The sequence below is a fragment of the Pavona decussata genome, unplaced genomic scaffold (genome assembly GCF_977016875.1).
Source record: "Pavona decussata unplaced genomic scaffold, jaPavDecu1.1 SCAFFOLD_125, whole genome shotgun sequence".
Classification (NCBI taxonomy): domain Eukaryota; kingdom Metazoa; phylum Cnidaria; class Anthozoa; order Scleractinia; family Agariciidae; genus Pavona; species Pavona decussata.
Window position 1 is genome coordinate 940,217 of NW_028145539.1, and position 18,330 is coordinate 958,546.

General features: G+C 38.0%; 1 protein-coding gene across 1 annotated transcript; it reads right to left on the reverse strand.

Moving 5' to 3' along the window:
• Positions 1 to 526: 526 nt before the first annotated feature.
• Positions 527 to 18,299, reverse strand: LOC146469295 (enhancer of filamentation 1-like). Its single transcript, XM_085123558.1, has 4 exons — positions 18,146 to 18,299; positions 17,852 to 17,966; positions 9,609 to 10,598; positions 527 to 2,563 (listed from the first exon to the last, which is right to left on the reverse strand). The coding sequence occupies exons 2-4, from the start codon at positions 17,861 to 17,863 to the stop codon at positions 713 to 715; spliced, it is 2,853 nt and encodes a 950-aa protein (XP_084979684.1). The 5' UTR covers positions 17,864 to 17,966; positions 18,146 to 18,299; the 3' UTR covers positions 527 to 712.
• Between the last annotated feature and the right edge of the window lie 31 nt (positions 18,300 to 18,330).

Genomic DNA, 18,330 nt, shown 5'->3' on the forward strand with positions numbered 1-18,330 from the left:
GAATACTTCAAAACATTTGCTCCAAAAACATTGGACATTTTCAGCTTGAACAGTTTTGAGCGCCATAACGTGTACCATGACAGTGGAAGTTTGGCAAGACTTGCAATAAATTACTTATGCAGAAATTACTTCTATTATGACTATTGTATACACTGTAAGAATTGAAAATTTGCAATTCCCTTTGTCTATTTTAAAACATAAGTATGTGGCAAAGGAAATAAAAATCACTAAACTGCTTTGAAATCTTAAACCCAAACACCAACAGTGGAACCACACCTTAAAACCATTCTGTGAATCCAACCACACAATTAACGTGCACACTTTCTTCAAGTGACCCAAGAACAGTGCCTCCTTATAAAGAGGTACTTTTGAACAGCTTATGACTGGAGGTTAACCATGCAGAGATAATTTTATTAGCAACTTACGATGACTCCAAAAGGCTTCAAAATATCTCATATATATTCTTACTAATATCACTCTTGCAATTTCCGAAATTTCAAAAAATTCATGAAAATTATTACTCATGGAAGAAAGATGACGTGAAATTTAATACTGTAACTAACTAAAGAAACTGAACATTTCCGACTAATTGATTAATTAGTTTCTACAGGGTTCCACTGCATAAACAAATATGTTTTTTCTCATTGACAACAGTTAATAATATTTGGTGTTCTGATCACAACATCCACTTGTGACTGTGCTAGTTGTCCTATTACGTCTTTGTGGTTTTCTTTACAATCTGGTACAACTCAACAGCAACATTGTTGACTAAAACTGCGGCATCACTCATCTCCCTCATGGCATTTGATGATGGATACTGTAATGCAGCAGACTTTGTTGCACTCACTAGACTCTTGATACAGTTTGACAGTTTGTTTGTTACACCTGTAACTTGACTCCTTAAATCACTATGCTTGATTTTCTTGCTTAGAGTATCACCAATGTACACAAACTTATGAGCACTCAACACAATGAACTTGCTGTTGGAGACAAACACCTTGGGGCTTTCACTTGCATCAACAACAGCAAAGAAGCCTTTGATGGCCTCGCTTAACACAAATAATTGTGCATCAATCTCATACTTATAGAATTCTAAGAGTTCACGATCATTCAGAGACACCATGACTCCATTAGAGGCACCATCATTTTTAATCAAGTTTGAAAGGGGACGGTGGTGCAGTTCTTTGTCAGCCAAATTGACAAAAATGAGGTCTGATGATTGCAATTCATTTGACTGCCTTAAACTCTGAGGTAAATCAGAATCTGAGATGTGAACTGAGTTTTGTTTCATCAATGTCACTTTCGTCTGTTTCTCTGAAGATTGGATCAATGTCTGCTCTTCTTCCTTAGTCTTGTGATCATGCAACTGTGTAGGATCTGAATTGCATTTCCTTCGAGCTGTTGTTGGTGGCTCTGACACTGATTTTTTGTGGTCTCTCCTTAGAATGTCCCCTTTATCACGGTTTTGGTCAGAAAACAAAGGAATCTTGTAACTTTTTCTTGATGTGTTTTTTCTGTCCAACTTTGGCTTTGGAGGTGGTGCTGATGTCTCAACCGGAGACTTCTCAAGGCTTTTCTGCCTTAAATGATGGCATTTTTCACCACTGTCTTTCCGCTGTGGAGGAGCTGGTGGGGATTTTGACTCTTCTCCAAAGCTGGCGTCTTTTAGTTTATTTTTACTTGCCTGTAAACGTGATGGTAGGTTTGGTGCCATGTTTTCCTCAAACCCACCATTATGGCCAGTGCTATTCCTCTTAGGTGTGTCCATTCCACAAACACGGCGTACAGTAGAGGGACTCCACTTTCCATCATTGCATCTGAGTTTGAAATTTGTATCAACAGCATCTTTTACAGCAGCTTTGATGAGTTTAACTGACTCTTCATCTGAGTGTTCAGACTCTTCTTCAGGTTTGTTCCGTTTTGTTTTAAATGTTTTACCCTCCTCAACTTTATTTGATGACCTTGTTTTTCGTAAGGCTGGGCCTTCTTTGTTTTTCCTGGTGTACAATGTAGCTGCTGCAGTACGAATAACTGCTGCCAACTTTTGTGTATTCTCAGGAACAGGCCGAATGTGGACCATGATTAGATCAAGATCATCATGCATGTTGTTTGCTTTATCCAATGCTACCTTCCAGTCCTGCTCATCAAGTCTTTGGAGTGCTAATTTCACTGAGTAGTATGTCTCCAGTAATGGCTCTATTGCTCTGCTTAGCATGCCACTGAGTTCTTGGCTTGGCAGATTCCTTGCATTGACAAGGGAACTGAGGCCAAATTCTGTCAACAGTCTCAAGGCCACTTTGGCCTTACCAGCAATATCTCTTATGTCAGCCAACTGGGGTTGGAGAACACTTGGAGTCCTCCAGGAAGAAGTAACAAAGCTCAAGAGTTTGTTAATTGTTACATTTACTGCCTGTTCTAGCTTTGTTAAGCGTTGAAGAGCTGCAGATGGATCCAATTTGAATTCTTTAACAGCAGACATGTTAATACGCTGTAAGATGCTTACTTGGGTTCTTTTTGCAGTAGGACCTACATCAACATTTTGGCCATGATCCAGTGAAATAGGCTGCAAAATAAGGAGAGAAAATGCTTCGGATTACTTCTGGCATTACACTATAGAGCATCCATTATACACAAAACTGAGCCACAGCAAAGCTTGCATTGAATGTGGTACCTTATACATCAAACAAATTTTCAGGAAGGTTGTCATCTACAAATGGCTTGGAGTAAAAATGTTCAATGAGGAAGGCTGTCGTTACATACATCTTGCTCATGAACTTACATAGTAACTCATCAGGATTAAAGCATTCAACCTGAGTGAAAGTAAACTGTATGATTGCCACCATTTCGATAAAAATGCACTGACTTGAATTTTTGTCATTGCAAACAGCAATTGGCATTTCAAGTACTGTAAATCCCTGTGTAAGGACTTCCCCCCATAAGTAAAGCCCCTCCTTTTACCCAACATTTGAAATACACCTTTTACTGTTCATTTACGCAAAATGTACATTCATTTACGTCAACAGTCAAAACTCGACAGCAAAAAAAAGTTCATTAGCACTTCCATGAACTTCATTTACACGAACAAACTTTCAATAACACTATTTGCATATGTATTAACATTCAACAGCATCAACGGATGAACAATATTTGCACCTTTGGACAATCAAAGATAACAAATACACTTTCAATCTCACGCAAAGGTTAATCATTAACACCAATAGAAAATCAATTGCATGGTATGACATGGCGTATTAGAGACATACAATAATGCAATTTGCATAGGGATACACAATCACTTGCACCTTCGTACAATCGTTTATTCAAAATGGTCAAGCACATCTGTCAAAAGAAAGACTAGAAAACCTCGTTCCCAGGGTCTCTCCTCTTCACGTCCCAGGGAGCGAGAGAGGGGAGACCCTGGTTGGGGCTGGTCACGTGTCTCCCAGAATCTGGGAGATTACAAATAAATAGCCAGAGAGAGGGGGGTTGAGTGTCAGTTTGCCTGTACTAAGTGTACTGGAGATGGGAAAACATGCCCCAGTCAAGTCAACTTGCGATTCGCGTGTGTTTCAAAGGTCATGTCAAGTGGTCATTCACAAACCCCTAAAGAGGTATATAGAGCGAGTGAATCTGTGAATGTGAGCTGCTATCGATGTTGTAAATCAGTTGGAGATACAAGTCATTGGCGAAATCTTTACAGCAAACGGAATCAACTACTTCTGGTGGTAGCTGAGGAGCTTTACGGCGACGCACTTTCACAAAGTGAATTTTTGCCACATCTAGTCTTAGAGTCGTCAAGTCCACGATCTCTGAAAGTCAGGCATTAAGGTCAAGCGGTGCATCAAGGAGTCGTCCTCTGCACCACATTTGACGGCCAGGAAAGAATCAAACGTGACCAGAAATGTATCTCGGAGCCATTGTAGCCGCAGACTAAATTTCACTTTAACGCCATCAACTGGAACAAAGGTTATTTCGTTATTGTTTTGCAATGATTACGGTATTTCGAAAGGGTTTTCTTTGTTCATAATTTGAAAGATCCGTGAAAAATTTACCGTATACATGTTGTTATACCGTACATCCTCCTTCCAAAAGTGTTCTGCTATTTCCTGTGTATTGTTTGTTGCTGCAACCCTACTAACAGAGCGTTTCTTTCTGGCAAATCTTTTAGCATGTGCGTGGTCGTTCACGTCTCTAGTATTTCGCATCGTTGGTTTGTTTACGTCCCGAGAGAAAAGGGGATGTAAACAAACCAACGAGGCTAAATACCAATTATGCTAAAAGATTTTCCAGAAAGAAACGCTCTGTTAGCAGCGCGCGTAGTTGCTGCAGAATGACCTTTCAGAACAGTTAGACATTGGCCCGACTCCTTTCAAGTTTCTTCCCTTAGTTCTCCTTTAGTTCTTTTGCTCCCTGGGACGTGAAGAGGGGAGACCCTGGGAACGAGGTTGAAGACTTTAACTGTGCATTTTGTCAAATTTTTCAAGTAATGCCAGTTTTCAGGACACTTTTTAGAAACGACCCATCCTGACATAACTTAACATTAATTAAGATCTTCAGTATTTAACTGAATGGTTGGAGGACAATAAAAATTTATCTTGTTCTAAATGTTTCCAAAACTAAGTTCCTCAAAGGCATAGACAGCGTGATAGTAATTTAAGTCTGAATCTGTGCGTTTGATGAAGATTTCCCCCTTTTATTTAATATATTGTTTTTCATTTTGAATTTTACATTTTCCGAAGGCATGTATTCTTATTGTTGATGATTAGCATCCTTAAGTTTTATAATCTCTTAGTTTTTCAACACGGAAATTAGCTGTTCATGTGTAAGAACACTAGAACTGTAGAAAGTTTGACACTGTGTGTAAGTATATAGTGTGTATGTGTAGTGTTCAAAAACTCCATGACTTGGAAACCACACGCAGTTAGTATCCTGGGCCATGTTAGAAAGAGGCACCAATACTTGTTTACAACACATTAAGAGTAAATGTCACTGAAAGTCAAAGAAATTGTGACCACGGTCAAAAAATCGATTTCACTCATACTTTGTCAGTTTGAAGGCCTAGGTAAGTAAATGAAGGATATAAGGTTAGTTTTTTTAAAATATTCCATATAACGACAGAAAACCACGAAAAACAATCACCCTATTGGAAGCTCGGATTTCACCAGGCGAGAACTCAAAATTTTACACTTTTCAGCTTCTCACTGCACAGACATTTACATACACCTGTAGCTGTGAATCTTTCTTTACATTGATTCTTCCTCAGTCAAAAAATAGTAATTATTTTCATCTCTGCTCGTTTGTGAGCGAACTGAGCTTGGATAAAGCAGACACACTTTTCTCTATCACGCAAAAGTCTAAAATAATGCAAATTCAGCTAGAAAAAAAGCTGACCGGTAGTGACTCAAATCCTCTGATACATTAGTTCCAAGCTACTCTTTATTACATTTTATCATCTTTTGAGACATGTCCAGAAATGCACACTAATGAGAATCATGAACTGTATGATAGACATCACGAGGTGTCTCCTAACCTTAATTCTTACTAAAACACAAATAATTCTGTCAAACATGGAGTAATATGAAAACGACAAACAGGTCTGATTTACATGTTTTATAATTTAGGGTTAGGTGCATTTCTGGACATAAGTGCATATTTCCAGATATAACATGACATTTAGGTTGAGGCTTTAATAAAATAAAAGGTGATCAGAAAAATAATTAAAGAAAACTACTTAACAAATCGACGGCAGTTTTCTATGGTCTATACTCTTATAGACCATAAAATGACGTCAAAAAATGTTCAAAACTCAAGTGGAACCACGAGCCGCAGGCGAGTGGTTTCACTGCCAAGTTTTGGACATTTTATGGCATCATTTTATGGTCTATAAGAGTATAGACCATAGAAAACTGCCGTCAATTTGTTTTTTACAATAACATGGAAAAAGTACGAGCGGAATTGGCTATTTTTTTCGTTCAGAGAGCGCGCGTTACATCTGACGTCATTTTTATTGTCTGTACTCTTATAGACAATAGCTATGAGCCAATCAGCGCGTGGGAATTTGGACAGTTATTGTAAAAAGCTCCTTTCAACCAAGGAAAACATAACAAAATGCATTTAAATAGAAGATAGACCTTTGCAGTTGTTTACACAACTTAATAAGCAGTTGGGAAAAGAAGGCCTGAAAAAACTGATTCAGGCTTGAATGGTATTCTAACCCAAGATATCTACAATACCGATGCAGTGCTCTGCCAACTGAGCTATCAAGCCAACTGGTCATATTGTGAGTTTGTTGTTGATACCCATGAAGGATGAATAGAAATATGGGAATATGGACCGTCAAAGGTTCAAATCCTGTTCTAGCCTGAATCAGTGTTTCTCAGATTTTCTTTTCATACCTACAGTACTTAATTTAAAATATGGGTAAACAACTGCAAGGCTAAGCTTGTGACTTTAAATAATCAAAGACTTCAAAATATAGCTATTTTTATGTTTAAAGTTAAACATGGCATCTGGTCCACATACATATCAGATCTTTTTAATCTACAAACCACCCAATATTAATAGCCTTAGGAACTCAGAATTCATCATACCACGCTTTAAGACTGTAACGTACGGAAAGCATTCCATTAAGTACACTATGGCGCCACCTACCTTGGGGGACAAGAAGTCTAGCACCCTGAGTCAGTTTAAGAAATTAGTAAGACAAATGAATCTCTCAAACTTAATCAGAAATGAATGTGGACCTGACTGTTTTCTCTGCAGTTTGTAGAGACAAGGAGTATTTTTAATAGAATAGCGTTGTTTTTTTGTTTTTTTTGTATTAGTATCCTAGAATTTTATTATACTTAATATTTCTTTCAAATGGTACTTACTGTGTCTCCAATTAGCAGGTATGCTATAGTACTTTGACACAAATAAAGTTATTGTTGTTGTAAGGGTCTTTCTTCCATTTGATTGTTTACCCACAGTTCAAATATATGTCTCATACAGTTATTCCGATTCATTTAACATGCATTTACTTAAAGGGGAAGTATCACGCAAACTTGCTGTCATTTCAAAACCCAAAAATGTTTGTCTGTCAGCAGAAACAACAAAATAATTGTCAAGTTTGTTAAAAATTATCACCCCAGTGCAATAAAACTGTTGATTTATAGTGCCTCTGGTCAGAGACAGAGTAGGCCGGTACGGAAACCTATGGATTGAAACCTGAAAAATGTTAGCTAATGTTTTTCAAGTTCTCACATTTTTGTTTCCAAAATGTGCTAGAACAGATCACAAGTTGTTACTTTCAGGAATTGAGTTGATTTCTTTCCTCTGGTCATTCTAGAATTATTTGGCAGCTAATTGAAGGTCTTATTTCAACATTTTTAACAAAAGATAAAAATCCTCACGATACTTCCCCTTTAACGCATTGGGAACACAAACTTGAAGGGTTGATTCCATTGCCATGTGAATGATTAAACTGTTTGTAGATTGATGACAACTAAAGCCACACTTAAATAATATTGTTGAGAGATAAATAGCAATGGCTTAGGATTTTTTATTTTATTTTGCTAAAAGGATGGGAAAATATTAAACAGATTAATTGTTGTAGATGGCTAGCTTTAACTTTATTATTAAATACATTACTTGCTTGCAAATAAATGTTATGTGGCAATTGAACCATTTTCTTTATTTTTCTATAATGCAGAGAGAGGTTGGGAACATGGAATCAAGGTTATACATGTAGCTTTGAAATTTGAATCCAAGATGATGCTTACAACTAATGTCGTAATTATGGATCATTGTATAATGGATGTCATGTTTTTGATCTTGTTGACACAGAAGATTTTCATCGACGAAGAGGACGGGTAAGTTTTCCTCCCCCTGTTTGGATATTTAACCTTTTAATTGTGTCAAGTCAATTGTTTACTCACATTGAGGACCACTGTAATGCAACGCCTACATTTCAGTGTCTGATGTGTTCTTGATAACAGTTCATCTTGCTTGCAAAACACTACTCGGTCACGATTAGTAGGAAGTACAGCCATTTGACACTGTTCAAATCCCACAAATTTAACCAACTATTTACTTAAGATGCAAAAGATTGACTAAAATACAAAGTCATACACACATGTTAAGTTGTTACACTGTCTAGTAGCTGAAAACTAAGGGAACTAGATTTCTGGTTTGTCAAAGAGAAACTTTATCCAGCCATTACACAAACCTGAAGGGCGGAAAGAGCGCTTATGCCATTCCTACTCTGTATCACACATTGCATTAAGAGTGGACGGCTCGTTTACCTGCCCTGATCTCAGTGATGTCAGAGACAGTCTGTTGGGAAGTGGAGGAAGGACAGCGGTGAAAATATATTGATTCGACCTTATAACTGTCACCTGTTTTTTTTTTGTTTTTTTTTTTTTTGCCAGATGTTGTTATCCTATAGGATCTGCACAACAAAACACCTGAAATGGTTGGATTGGAAATTGACAAATTGGCCATTAATTAAAAATAATAGTTGTTTATTTTCCTGTTGTTATGTCTTGTTTGGTTATTTAATTCTATGTTCATAACTCGGCTCCTATAGCTCAGTGTTCAGGACAATTAGCCTATTCTAACTGAAAACTCTTCGATTTTTGGGGACAAGTTAGGGGTTTGAGCGTTGATCCACCCGTCGCTAGTCACATGTCCTGATTTTCCACATGTTATGAGAATTGTACTTTAGTTGTCAAGTTTTCTGCAGTTGGAAGTTTAGTTTTTGCTGTTGTTTTCATCTCGTATGCGCACAGAACTTGTAAGTATTGTTTTTATTTTCAATTTTTACTTTTTGGCACCTTCACTTATTAGTGTATTCTATTTGTCTAGTTTTACCGAACCGAACTGAAGCATCATGTTGTGCCATGCTGTTGAGCTACAGACTGCATGGCGTACATTTGTAATTAGTTGGCTGCCAAATCATTAAATGGTTGTGTTTGGTCGAGTCGAAAAGTCTGTTTTGTCCCCCACACTCAGCACTACACTTAATGAAATTTTAAAGAGAGAAAATTCCTATATCAATATATCTCAAATAATTTTAAAAGTTAAATCTAAAGTAAGTAACAAACGATAGTTGTGTATTTAGCAGTAAGCAAAAATCCTTATTTATAATTAGTATGTAAGTAGCAATCCTTAGTAAGTAAGCAATGATAATTATTGTTAGCATTAAAGTAACAATTTGTTCTGCCTAGATTAGCTTGGTTATTTGTGAGCCAGTCCAGTGTATCAATGTACCATGTACAAATCAAAGAATACAGTAAAAGTAAAGCTGTTGTTGTGGATGGATTAATTTGACCAATCTACTAGTTTTGTCTGTCTTACTTTTTCCAACCAAAGTTTGATGGAATGGTTTTGATGCCATTACAGGTACATGTAAGGTGAAAATAGGGGATATAATAAAATCCTGTTTTCTCTGATACATTGTAAGATTTTCATTTTTTCAAAGGAAGTTTGAAATTAAATGGTATTTCCAACAATTTAAAGTCATATTACCGGTATTTCACAAGCAGAGTAAGATCAGAATGAACCAAACTTATAATGCATCAGATTGAGCAAGAATCATCTGGCTAGTGAGAGTACCAAACATGACCTACCTGAATAGGAACATCATACAAACTGACATCTTTCTCCCTTCCATCACCATATATGTCTTGGTAGTCGACATAGTCATCATCATCTGTCTTTGTACTGTCTGTGCTACTTGATGACTGACGTTTAACTGACAAGCCTGTAGACGGAACATCTGCGGGCATTTTTGCTTCATGCAATTCTGCACTGTTCCTGTTTCCTTGTGGTATGTCTGTTGTAACACTCATGCTTTGCGGAGTTGTTTCAAACTGGTCTTTTTTTATATCCTCATCACCTGATGTGGACAAAACATCATAAATTTCTGAATATATCTCAGGCCCACCAAGGACTCCTGAAAGTTGTTTACTTTCACCTTTGTCACTTAACGTTCCTTGACACTGGATAGGAGAAATTTGATGAACACTTGCTTCTACATTGTGATTAGAATCAGTTGAATCCACATCACCCTGCTCCTTAGAAGGGATGTCATAGATCTCTTGACAAAAGCTGTCATCAAGAAGTGATGTGGGTACATCATACACTTCAGCAGATTGGTCATAGTTGTCTAGAGCCTTTTCAACTAAATACTGTTTGGTATTGATTTCACTTCTGAGCAAAGAATTCTCAGGAAGGTCATAAACTTCTCCAAGGTTCTCACTCCCATCTGGTCTGCTAACATTGGGTACATCATAATCAGGACTTGTGATTCCTCTTGGCACGGCATAATCTACACCTGCCTCCTGGGATCTGGGGACATCGTAATCAATATCCTCAAAGGTAAAAACCTCGCCAGATTGTGATGAAGCTTCAGGTGGGGTCTGTTCATCTGACCTTCTCTTAATCTGTTGCAAACGATTTCCAGGAGCAATTCCTTGTCTACCATGTAATGAACATAACCACCAGCCAATTAGTCCATCCACATCTTGTTCAAGCACAGTGATGACATCACCCTTTCTGAAGCTTAATTCATCAGGAGCATCTGCTAAGTTGTCAAACAGTGCCTTGGCAAGAATGGCCTAAACAAATTAACAAATACAGTTTTAATACAGTTGAATATGCAACACAAAAACAGCTAGTAAACTATATTACTAAAACACTGGACTTAAATTTCCATGACTTCAGTCACTCACTAGCCTACGCCGCAGACGGTCTATAAGCCCCAGTAACAACCATTTGCGAATAAGTGCCAAAATCCTTGTTCTAGACCCCTAAAGGGTAACAGGATCTGTGTACTTGTCTATGATTGGCCTTTGTACATAAAGGCATTGTCTAATTAGTTATGCTTGGCTTTGATTGGCTACGGAAAAGGAGAGTAAATGACAGAAGCACACAACATACTACTCTTTACAGTTCACACCCGAGTAACTGAAAGTTACTCGTTTAGCTGAAAAAAAGAACTAAATAGGGAGCATATTAGACGAGGCAGGACGCTGCACTCGTAAGACTTTTTCCCTCATTAGACTTAATGATGTCCTCAGGAAAACTTTGCTTCAGGAAGCCAAACGAAACGCTAGGTCTAATGACTTAGTTCTGATCTCAGAGCGCGCGCCGAATTCAAAGCCAAATCGTTGCGCGGTTAAAAGACGTTTGAGAGAGAGTGGGGCTAGGTTAGCAAAACAGGGAGGGAGGGAAGGAGGAAGGGAGGGGGGGGGAGCGAAAAATATTTTGATTTTATAAATATCTGCTGATGACCCTTTATATTTTTTTCTTATTGACTTAGAATAAAAAATGCAAAATAAGTAAATAAATAAATAAATAAGTAAAATCTCACAAGAGAAACTAACATAAGGCAATATTTCTGGAGCCATCTTTTCAAAAATTCAGGTATATATATATATATGTTCAACACACTTTATTTGACGTTTCGCCTATTCAGGCTTCTTCAGAAGTGTTAGTTAGGATTAAAAATACTTGGAATAAAAAAATCTCCATGACTAAGTCTTATATAGGGTAAAAATTTGAATACGATTGAAATAACAATAAAATTAATAATGTAAAATATAGGCACTACGCCTCTAGGGTATTACACAATAAAAAGAAGTAGAATTAATGGAGAAAAAAATATATATATTATGTCGTAACAAAATTCCAAATCAAAGCCTTTGAACAAGGCGCTTTCGAACTCACAATGCAAATGGTCATAACAGGATCCGAAAAGAAAGGCCACTGAATGGTTAATAACAAAATCCTAATTATCAGCCCCTGAATTCCAGCATTGTGCGGTCTACTCTCAGCCTTGTAGCAAAATCCCTGATTGAGCCTTTGAACGATTGATTCAAAGAAATATCTAAAAAAGCTAAACACCTTTGTCATCAAGTCAAAAGGAAGAACGCTTGTGGGTGATAAAAACAAGGTGTTAATTGTATCTAATTCTATTCCTAGAGTTGAACTCTGATCTTTTTTTCAACCCGTGAGGTTGAAGGGTGGAAAGTTGAGCACTCCAAAAAGCTTCTCTTGTAAGCAGGCGGTTGTCAAGGCTATTGTGATCACTGAAATTGCAAATTTGTTCGATAATAACGAAACCAAAATCAGACAGAACATGAGTTTCTTTGTTAAAGTGTACCGCAACTTCACAAGTGTTCTTCTTTGTGCTCATGGCTGATTTGTGGTTCCGAAATCTAACTTTAAACTCGTTGGTTGTAGAACCGACATACTGGACATTACATTTGTGACAAGTGATCAAATATATAACGTTCTTAGATTTACAATGAAGTTGTTGTCTGATAGGATAGCTCCTGCCTGTACTAGCGCTAGAAAAATGATCTGATTCTACTAAAAAATTCTTACAGAGGTCGCATTTCCCTTTACATTTAAAGCAACCTTGTCTCTCCGAGTGATCGAGATTGGTGCGGCGAGGTTGTGCCAGAATTTCTTGTATGTTTTTGGTTCTTCTAAATGAGGGAATGATGGATCCCTTGGGGAAGAAATTGGATAGGGAAAGTGAATTGTCAATGAGATGCCGATGGGAATGCAGAATTTTCCCAATGCTGGGTAAAGAAGGATTAAAATATAAAACTAGCGGAAAGACCTTTTTAGATTGCTTTGAACTGGGAACAAGTAAATTCTCCCTAGGAATGGATTTGACTTTCTCAAATTGTTGTTTAACTTGGGAAGGATTATAACCTCTGTTAATTAGATAACTTTGGTATTCAAGGCTACGCTTCTCAAAGGCCTCCGAGGTAGAACAATTTCTTCTAACTCTGGTAGCTACTCCATAAGGTATGGCTTTGGAGCAATGACACGCTAAATTACTCAAATTCACACAATATATCAACTCCCTTTATCCCAATATCAAATTCACACTCGTACATTCTCCCACATCACTCGATGTTTTGGATCTCACGCTCAGCCTTGTTGATGGCTATATTCAAACGGATATATATTCCAAGCCCACAGATAATCACATTTATTTGTTATGTAATAGTGCCCATCCCGCTCATTGCTCCAAAGCCATACCTTGTGGAGTAGCTACCAGAGTTAGAAGAAATTGTTCTACCTCGGAGGCCTTTGAGAAGCGTAGCCTTGAATACAAAGTTAGAAGGGCTGTATCTATTTTACAGGGCCTCTTGAATGTTTTTTGATAATGATCAAGGACAGCTTGTTATCAGTGAAGCTTTGCTGTAATTCCTGGCGTGTGTAAAGCGCTGTTCACTTGTGTGGTGTATACAGCTGTTTTGACAATTGTTGTCCAAAAAAGCATAAAAGCATATGCGACAATGCCAAAAGGCAGTCTGAGAAATATCCAAAAAATTTCAATAAAAGCTCAGAATCCATATTGGCTATTGCCCGCCATCTCAAGTCTTTGCTGTACAAGGCATTATAGATTCTGAGCTTTTATTGAAATTTATTGGGTATTTCCCAGGCTACCTTTTGCCATTGTCGCATATGTTTTTGCACTTTTTTGGACAACCTTTGTCGAAGCAACTGTATACTAACGTGGAGTACCGTGGAATCCCGATTTCTCAAACCCTCGGTTTCCAGAACCTCCTCTCGAACCAAACCTTGTTTTCCTTGGATTTGCTTCACTCAAGCTCTATAATTCCACCCACAATTTCTCGAATATTCGATTTCTCGAAACTCTCGATAACTCGAACCAACTTGGACTCCCGTGTGACAAATTGACCCTCGATAACTAGAACCTGCGAAAATTTTGAAACCACTTAGTGCAGATGTCAATTACATTCACGCCTTTAAACAAATTGACACTTCCGGATAAGCTGTTTTCTCGCATTTTAATCACACAACAAGCAAGTCACAAATCTGTCATCAGGTACAATGACTGCTTCGGATTACAGAACTCAAACCTGCGAAAATTTTGAAACCACTTAGTCTGGATATTGCATTCACACCTTTAAACAAATTGACACTTCCCAATAAGCTGTTTCTCCCATTTTAATCACACAACAAGCAAGCCACAAATCTGTCATCAGTCCGAAAGGTACAATGACTGCTTTGGTCCTTTGATGTATGAGTCCATTTCAATGAATTGGTTCTTTCACGATGAGTAGCCATGCCAGTGCTGTCAGTACTGTCGCTTGGTTGAGAACTGATAAAAGGAACAGCAAACATGCCTTCCGGTTGTCTACAGTGTTTACTTTGACACTTTTAACAAAAGTTGACCTTTGTTCTTTAGATGCACTACATGTAACTTGGTTTACAATTTCAATTGGCTGTGCTAAATGTACTTTCCTGATGCGATTTAACTTCAAGTTTTACACGAAATCTTAGCAATGTCACAGCTACCAAAACGCGAGGTCTCCACAAAGTCTTTGCATGAGAAATACAAAGCCCTTAAAGAAATTGAAAATGGCTTGTTTAAGAAAGAAGTGGCTTCAAAATGTAATGTGGCTCTGAATACAATATCCACATGGTTAAAAAACAAGGAGAAGATTATCAATGCTGTCACAAAGGGAAAAAACTTTAAGACAAAGAACCTAAAGGGGGGAAAATGTTACTAGTTTATTTTTTTTGCGAATAAAGATCGCCTCCAGTTTTTCTGCTTTAACCCTGTGCTTTGTTATCATGTTGTTGAATAATAAAACAATTATCCTGCTCAATCTTGCGGAATATCACCTGATTTTAGCCTAAAACACCAGGCGATATTCCGCGCGATTTCGCAGGATAATTGTTAAATAGCTGACTTCAAGGGATCTGAGGGGTGGCTTGACCAATGGAAAACGGGACATGGTATAACGTTCAAAACTATTCAGGGCTCGAACTTGCCGGTGGTCTACTAGCCAAATACCAGTAGATTTTGAATTTTGGCTAGTGGATTTTCCTCATTTGCTAGCCATAAATAACTTAAGTCTTCATACATTTTCATCATTTTTTCATTTCAAAAACTGGCATGAATTAAAGAAAGAAAAATAATTCTATATTCGAAAAATAATTCTTTATTTCGTATACAAGTTTGTGTTTATTCGCCGCCATATTGATTTTGCTTGATCGGGGAAAGATGGGACCAAGCCATATACCCATGATGCAATGCTATAAAAAATGCTTGTCCGCCATCTTAAAATGCAAATCTACGATCGCCACGCATGATTGCTCTTGTTATGGATATCAGAGCATTTCTGTCATCAAAAGCAGCTGAATCATCTGAACAACTAACTAAAACTCCCACTCTCAAGAGAGGAAGCGATGATTCCGGAAGCAGCACATCTCAATCTTCATACTGAACAACTAGGATACTAGGCATCATGACCAAACAGCTGCTATTTGCAGCCAGATGTCACACTGCACCGAAGAAGTACTGTACAGTTGGGTTCTGTTTTGTTCACTTCAGTGGAATAACGAATTGTATTTTAAACATGAGCAATGTACAATGCATTTTATGTTGTATAATTTATCACGGTTGATAGCAACAGCAGTATTAAATTTCCTCATGTTTGTTTAATAAATGAAGGTGACTGTTTTGTGCTGTACACGTGCCTAGACTAGTAGAAACACATTTACGGCTAGTGAATCTTGACCATGTACTAGCCATTTGACTATTATCTTCAAAAGTTAAGTTCAAGCCAGGCTATTGCCAGAGAGGCCAGTTCATGCACACCTGAGATGACTGCATCGTTGGAGCAAACTACCTTGCCAACTATTCTGTCAAGCTACAACCTGGCTGACATTTATAATGCTGATGATTCTGGCTATTCTATCAGTCCTTCCCTAAGAAGTCACTCCACCTTAAGTCTGAGAAATGTGTGGGAGGGAAACTTAGTAAAATTTGGTTGACGGGAATGGCTGCTGATGATGCATTAGGCAAAAAAATTCCTATGTTTGTGATTGGAAAGTCGGCCAAACCTCAGTGTTTCTCTGGATTGCGAAATGTTCCATGCAGATATAGAGCACAAAAAAAGCTGGATCGATAGCGTCCTTTTTGAGGAGTGGATTAGAGAGCTGGACAGCAAGTTTGAAAGAGAAGGCACAAAAATTGTACTAATTGTGGACAACTGTCCAGCTCACCCACATGTAAAGGATCTTAAAGCTATTAATTTAGTGTTTCTGCCCCCTAGTACCACATCCAGGACCCAACCCATGGACCAGGGCGTAATAAGAGCTCTTTTTTCCATTATGTTCTCGTGCTCGTCTTGTCCCGCCTCGACTAGCTTTGTGGCTATTTGCGGGGCAAGCCACTTATGCAATCTGAATTTATAAAGTAAATTATTGTTGTTGTTGTTGTAGTCAAAGCTCATTACAGATCAAAAGCTGCACAAATGTACATAACTGCAATTGAGAACAATAGACCAATCCCAAATATCAGCATCCTTGTTTCTATGGATGTGCTTATTGCATCATGGGACAAAGTTACGCTAGGCACCATCAAAAACTGCTTCAGAGCAGTAGGCATCTCACATCAGTCCCAAGAAAGCTCACTTTCTGATGACGGCGATCCATTCAAGACTTTGGCGGAAGAAATCAATAACTAACGGAATGAGCGCCTGAACTTGCACCAAAGAATGTAACAGCTGGCATTGTTGTGGAATATGATGATGCGGCTACTTTTGAAGCTGATCCCCTAACCAATGAGGATATACTAACCACTCAGCAGATGCAAATGAAGAGGAAGAAGAAGGAATGGACGAGGATGAGATTGTGATTGTAGACGAGCTGCCAAAACCACCAACACAGTGTGAATTGCGCCATGCAATCAGCATGCTTGACACATTCAGCTTTTTTGCTGATGATGCGCACCTCGATAATCCGCGCAAAAGTACCAGGAACATTTCTCAAATCATAGACCAGAGTTTCTTGGTTGCAAAGAGGCAACGAGTTATTAAAATTATTTCAGCTAAATTGAGTGAGTGCTATATACAGACTCTACATGACATGTGTTATCATGTTTTTTCCAGTTTTCATTTTTTTAAGTACCTTTTGTTTGTAAATACTGTAAAGGTCAAGATCTACATTAAAAAGGATGTATTTTTGTAACAATTTGATCACTCACTCATTATCGAACAATACCTGGCCAATTAAGCATAATTTGATGCCACCTTTGATTTCTCAAACTCCCGATTTCTCAAACCAATTTGCGTGTCCCCTGGAGGTTCGAGAAATCGGGATTGCACCGTACTTTTTCTATCATGTTGTCACAACTTGAGAGGTGACAAAAAAAAAGAACCTTCATCTTAGCGCTGTGGGAGAGCTTCGGCCCCAGCAGTTTTTTTTAGACATTTTACTGTATTACATTTTGTTCCGGTGTTTTCCTTTTTTTCAGTCATTTCACTTTGTTTCTTTCAGTGGTTTCATCTCATTTCGCCGTTTTGGGTTTTGGTACATGCCATTCAGTAAATGTACAGTCAGCCTGTTTTGTATTACCATAAAGCTACATGTTCTTGGGAATAACGCATCTCAAAAATGGCAACAAATAACATAACATCATAGCTTGGGTTCTACTGAAACAAAAACAATTTTTTACAACAGTAGACCGAGTACAGTAGCATTCTTTTTACAACTGTGCTATGCCCCACGCTTAAGCTAAACGTTTTGCCTCTCACCCATTTCAAAGATGGTACTATCATCTCCAAAATACCTATGGACCGACTCGCTAGTGTGATTCATATGTGGCTCCACGATCAATATGACCCAATTAATATCCCACTGATTTCATTTGTGTTGTCTTTTAACTACTGACTACGTACTGTGTAAACCAGTTAAACTCCTCGTTAGGTCAAAGAAATGAATTCCCTGGTTACTTCTATATATTATATTAAGAGGGATTAAGTTTCTGAAACATTTCACAGTCGCTATGTTGTCATAAAACGTGATTCCTTACCGGAGCGGACATGACAGATTTGTAGTAACCACGCAAAGTCAAGAATCTTTACCACTTGTAGACGGTTTGTTCCTGCATTCCAACGCCTCGTGGAATGAAACCAAGCACACTATAACTGAAGGGAACAATAATTATTTGGCAGATTTAAAATGCTGATGTTTGCGACGCTGTCTGTACAATACAGACATCATTAATGAAAAACATAGTTTTAAGTAACAAAGGTCTCCTTCGGGCTTCCAAAGGGACTGAAAGGGCGCATTTATAATTTACAGCTGACGAAATAATTACGATTACCTTTTCCTGGAATGTAACGTAGCATATAAACAGTTCAAATCCACAGTTTCCCAATCATCCAGACTGTATTAAAGATCAACAATTCTAAGCTCAAATATGGGAGATGTTAAATATTTGGAGGCCTCCGCGCCGCCACGAACAATCACAAGGTAGTGACGTATCTAACATGGCCGCGCCTCATCAAC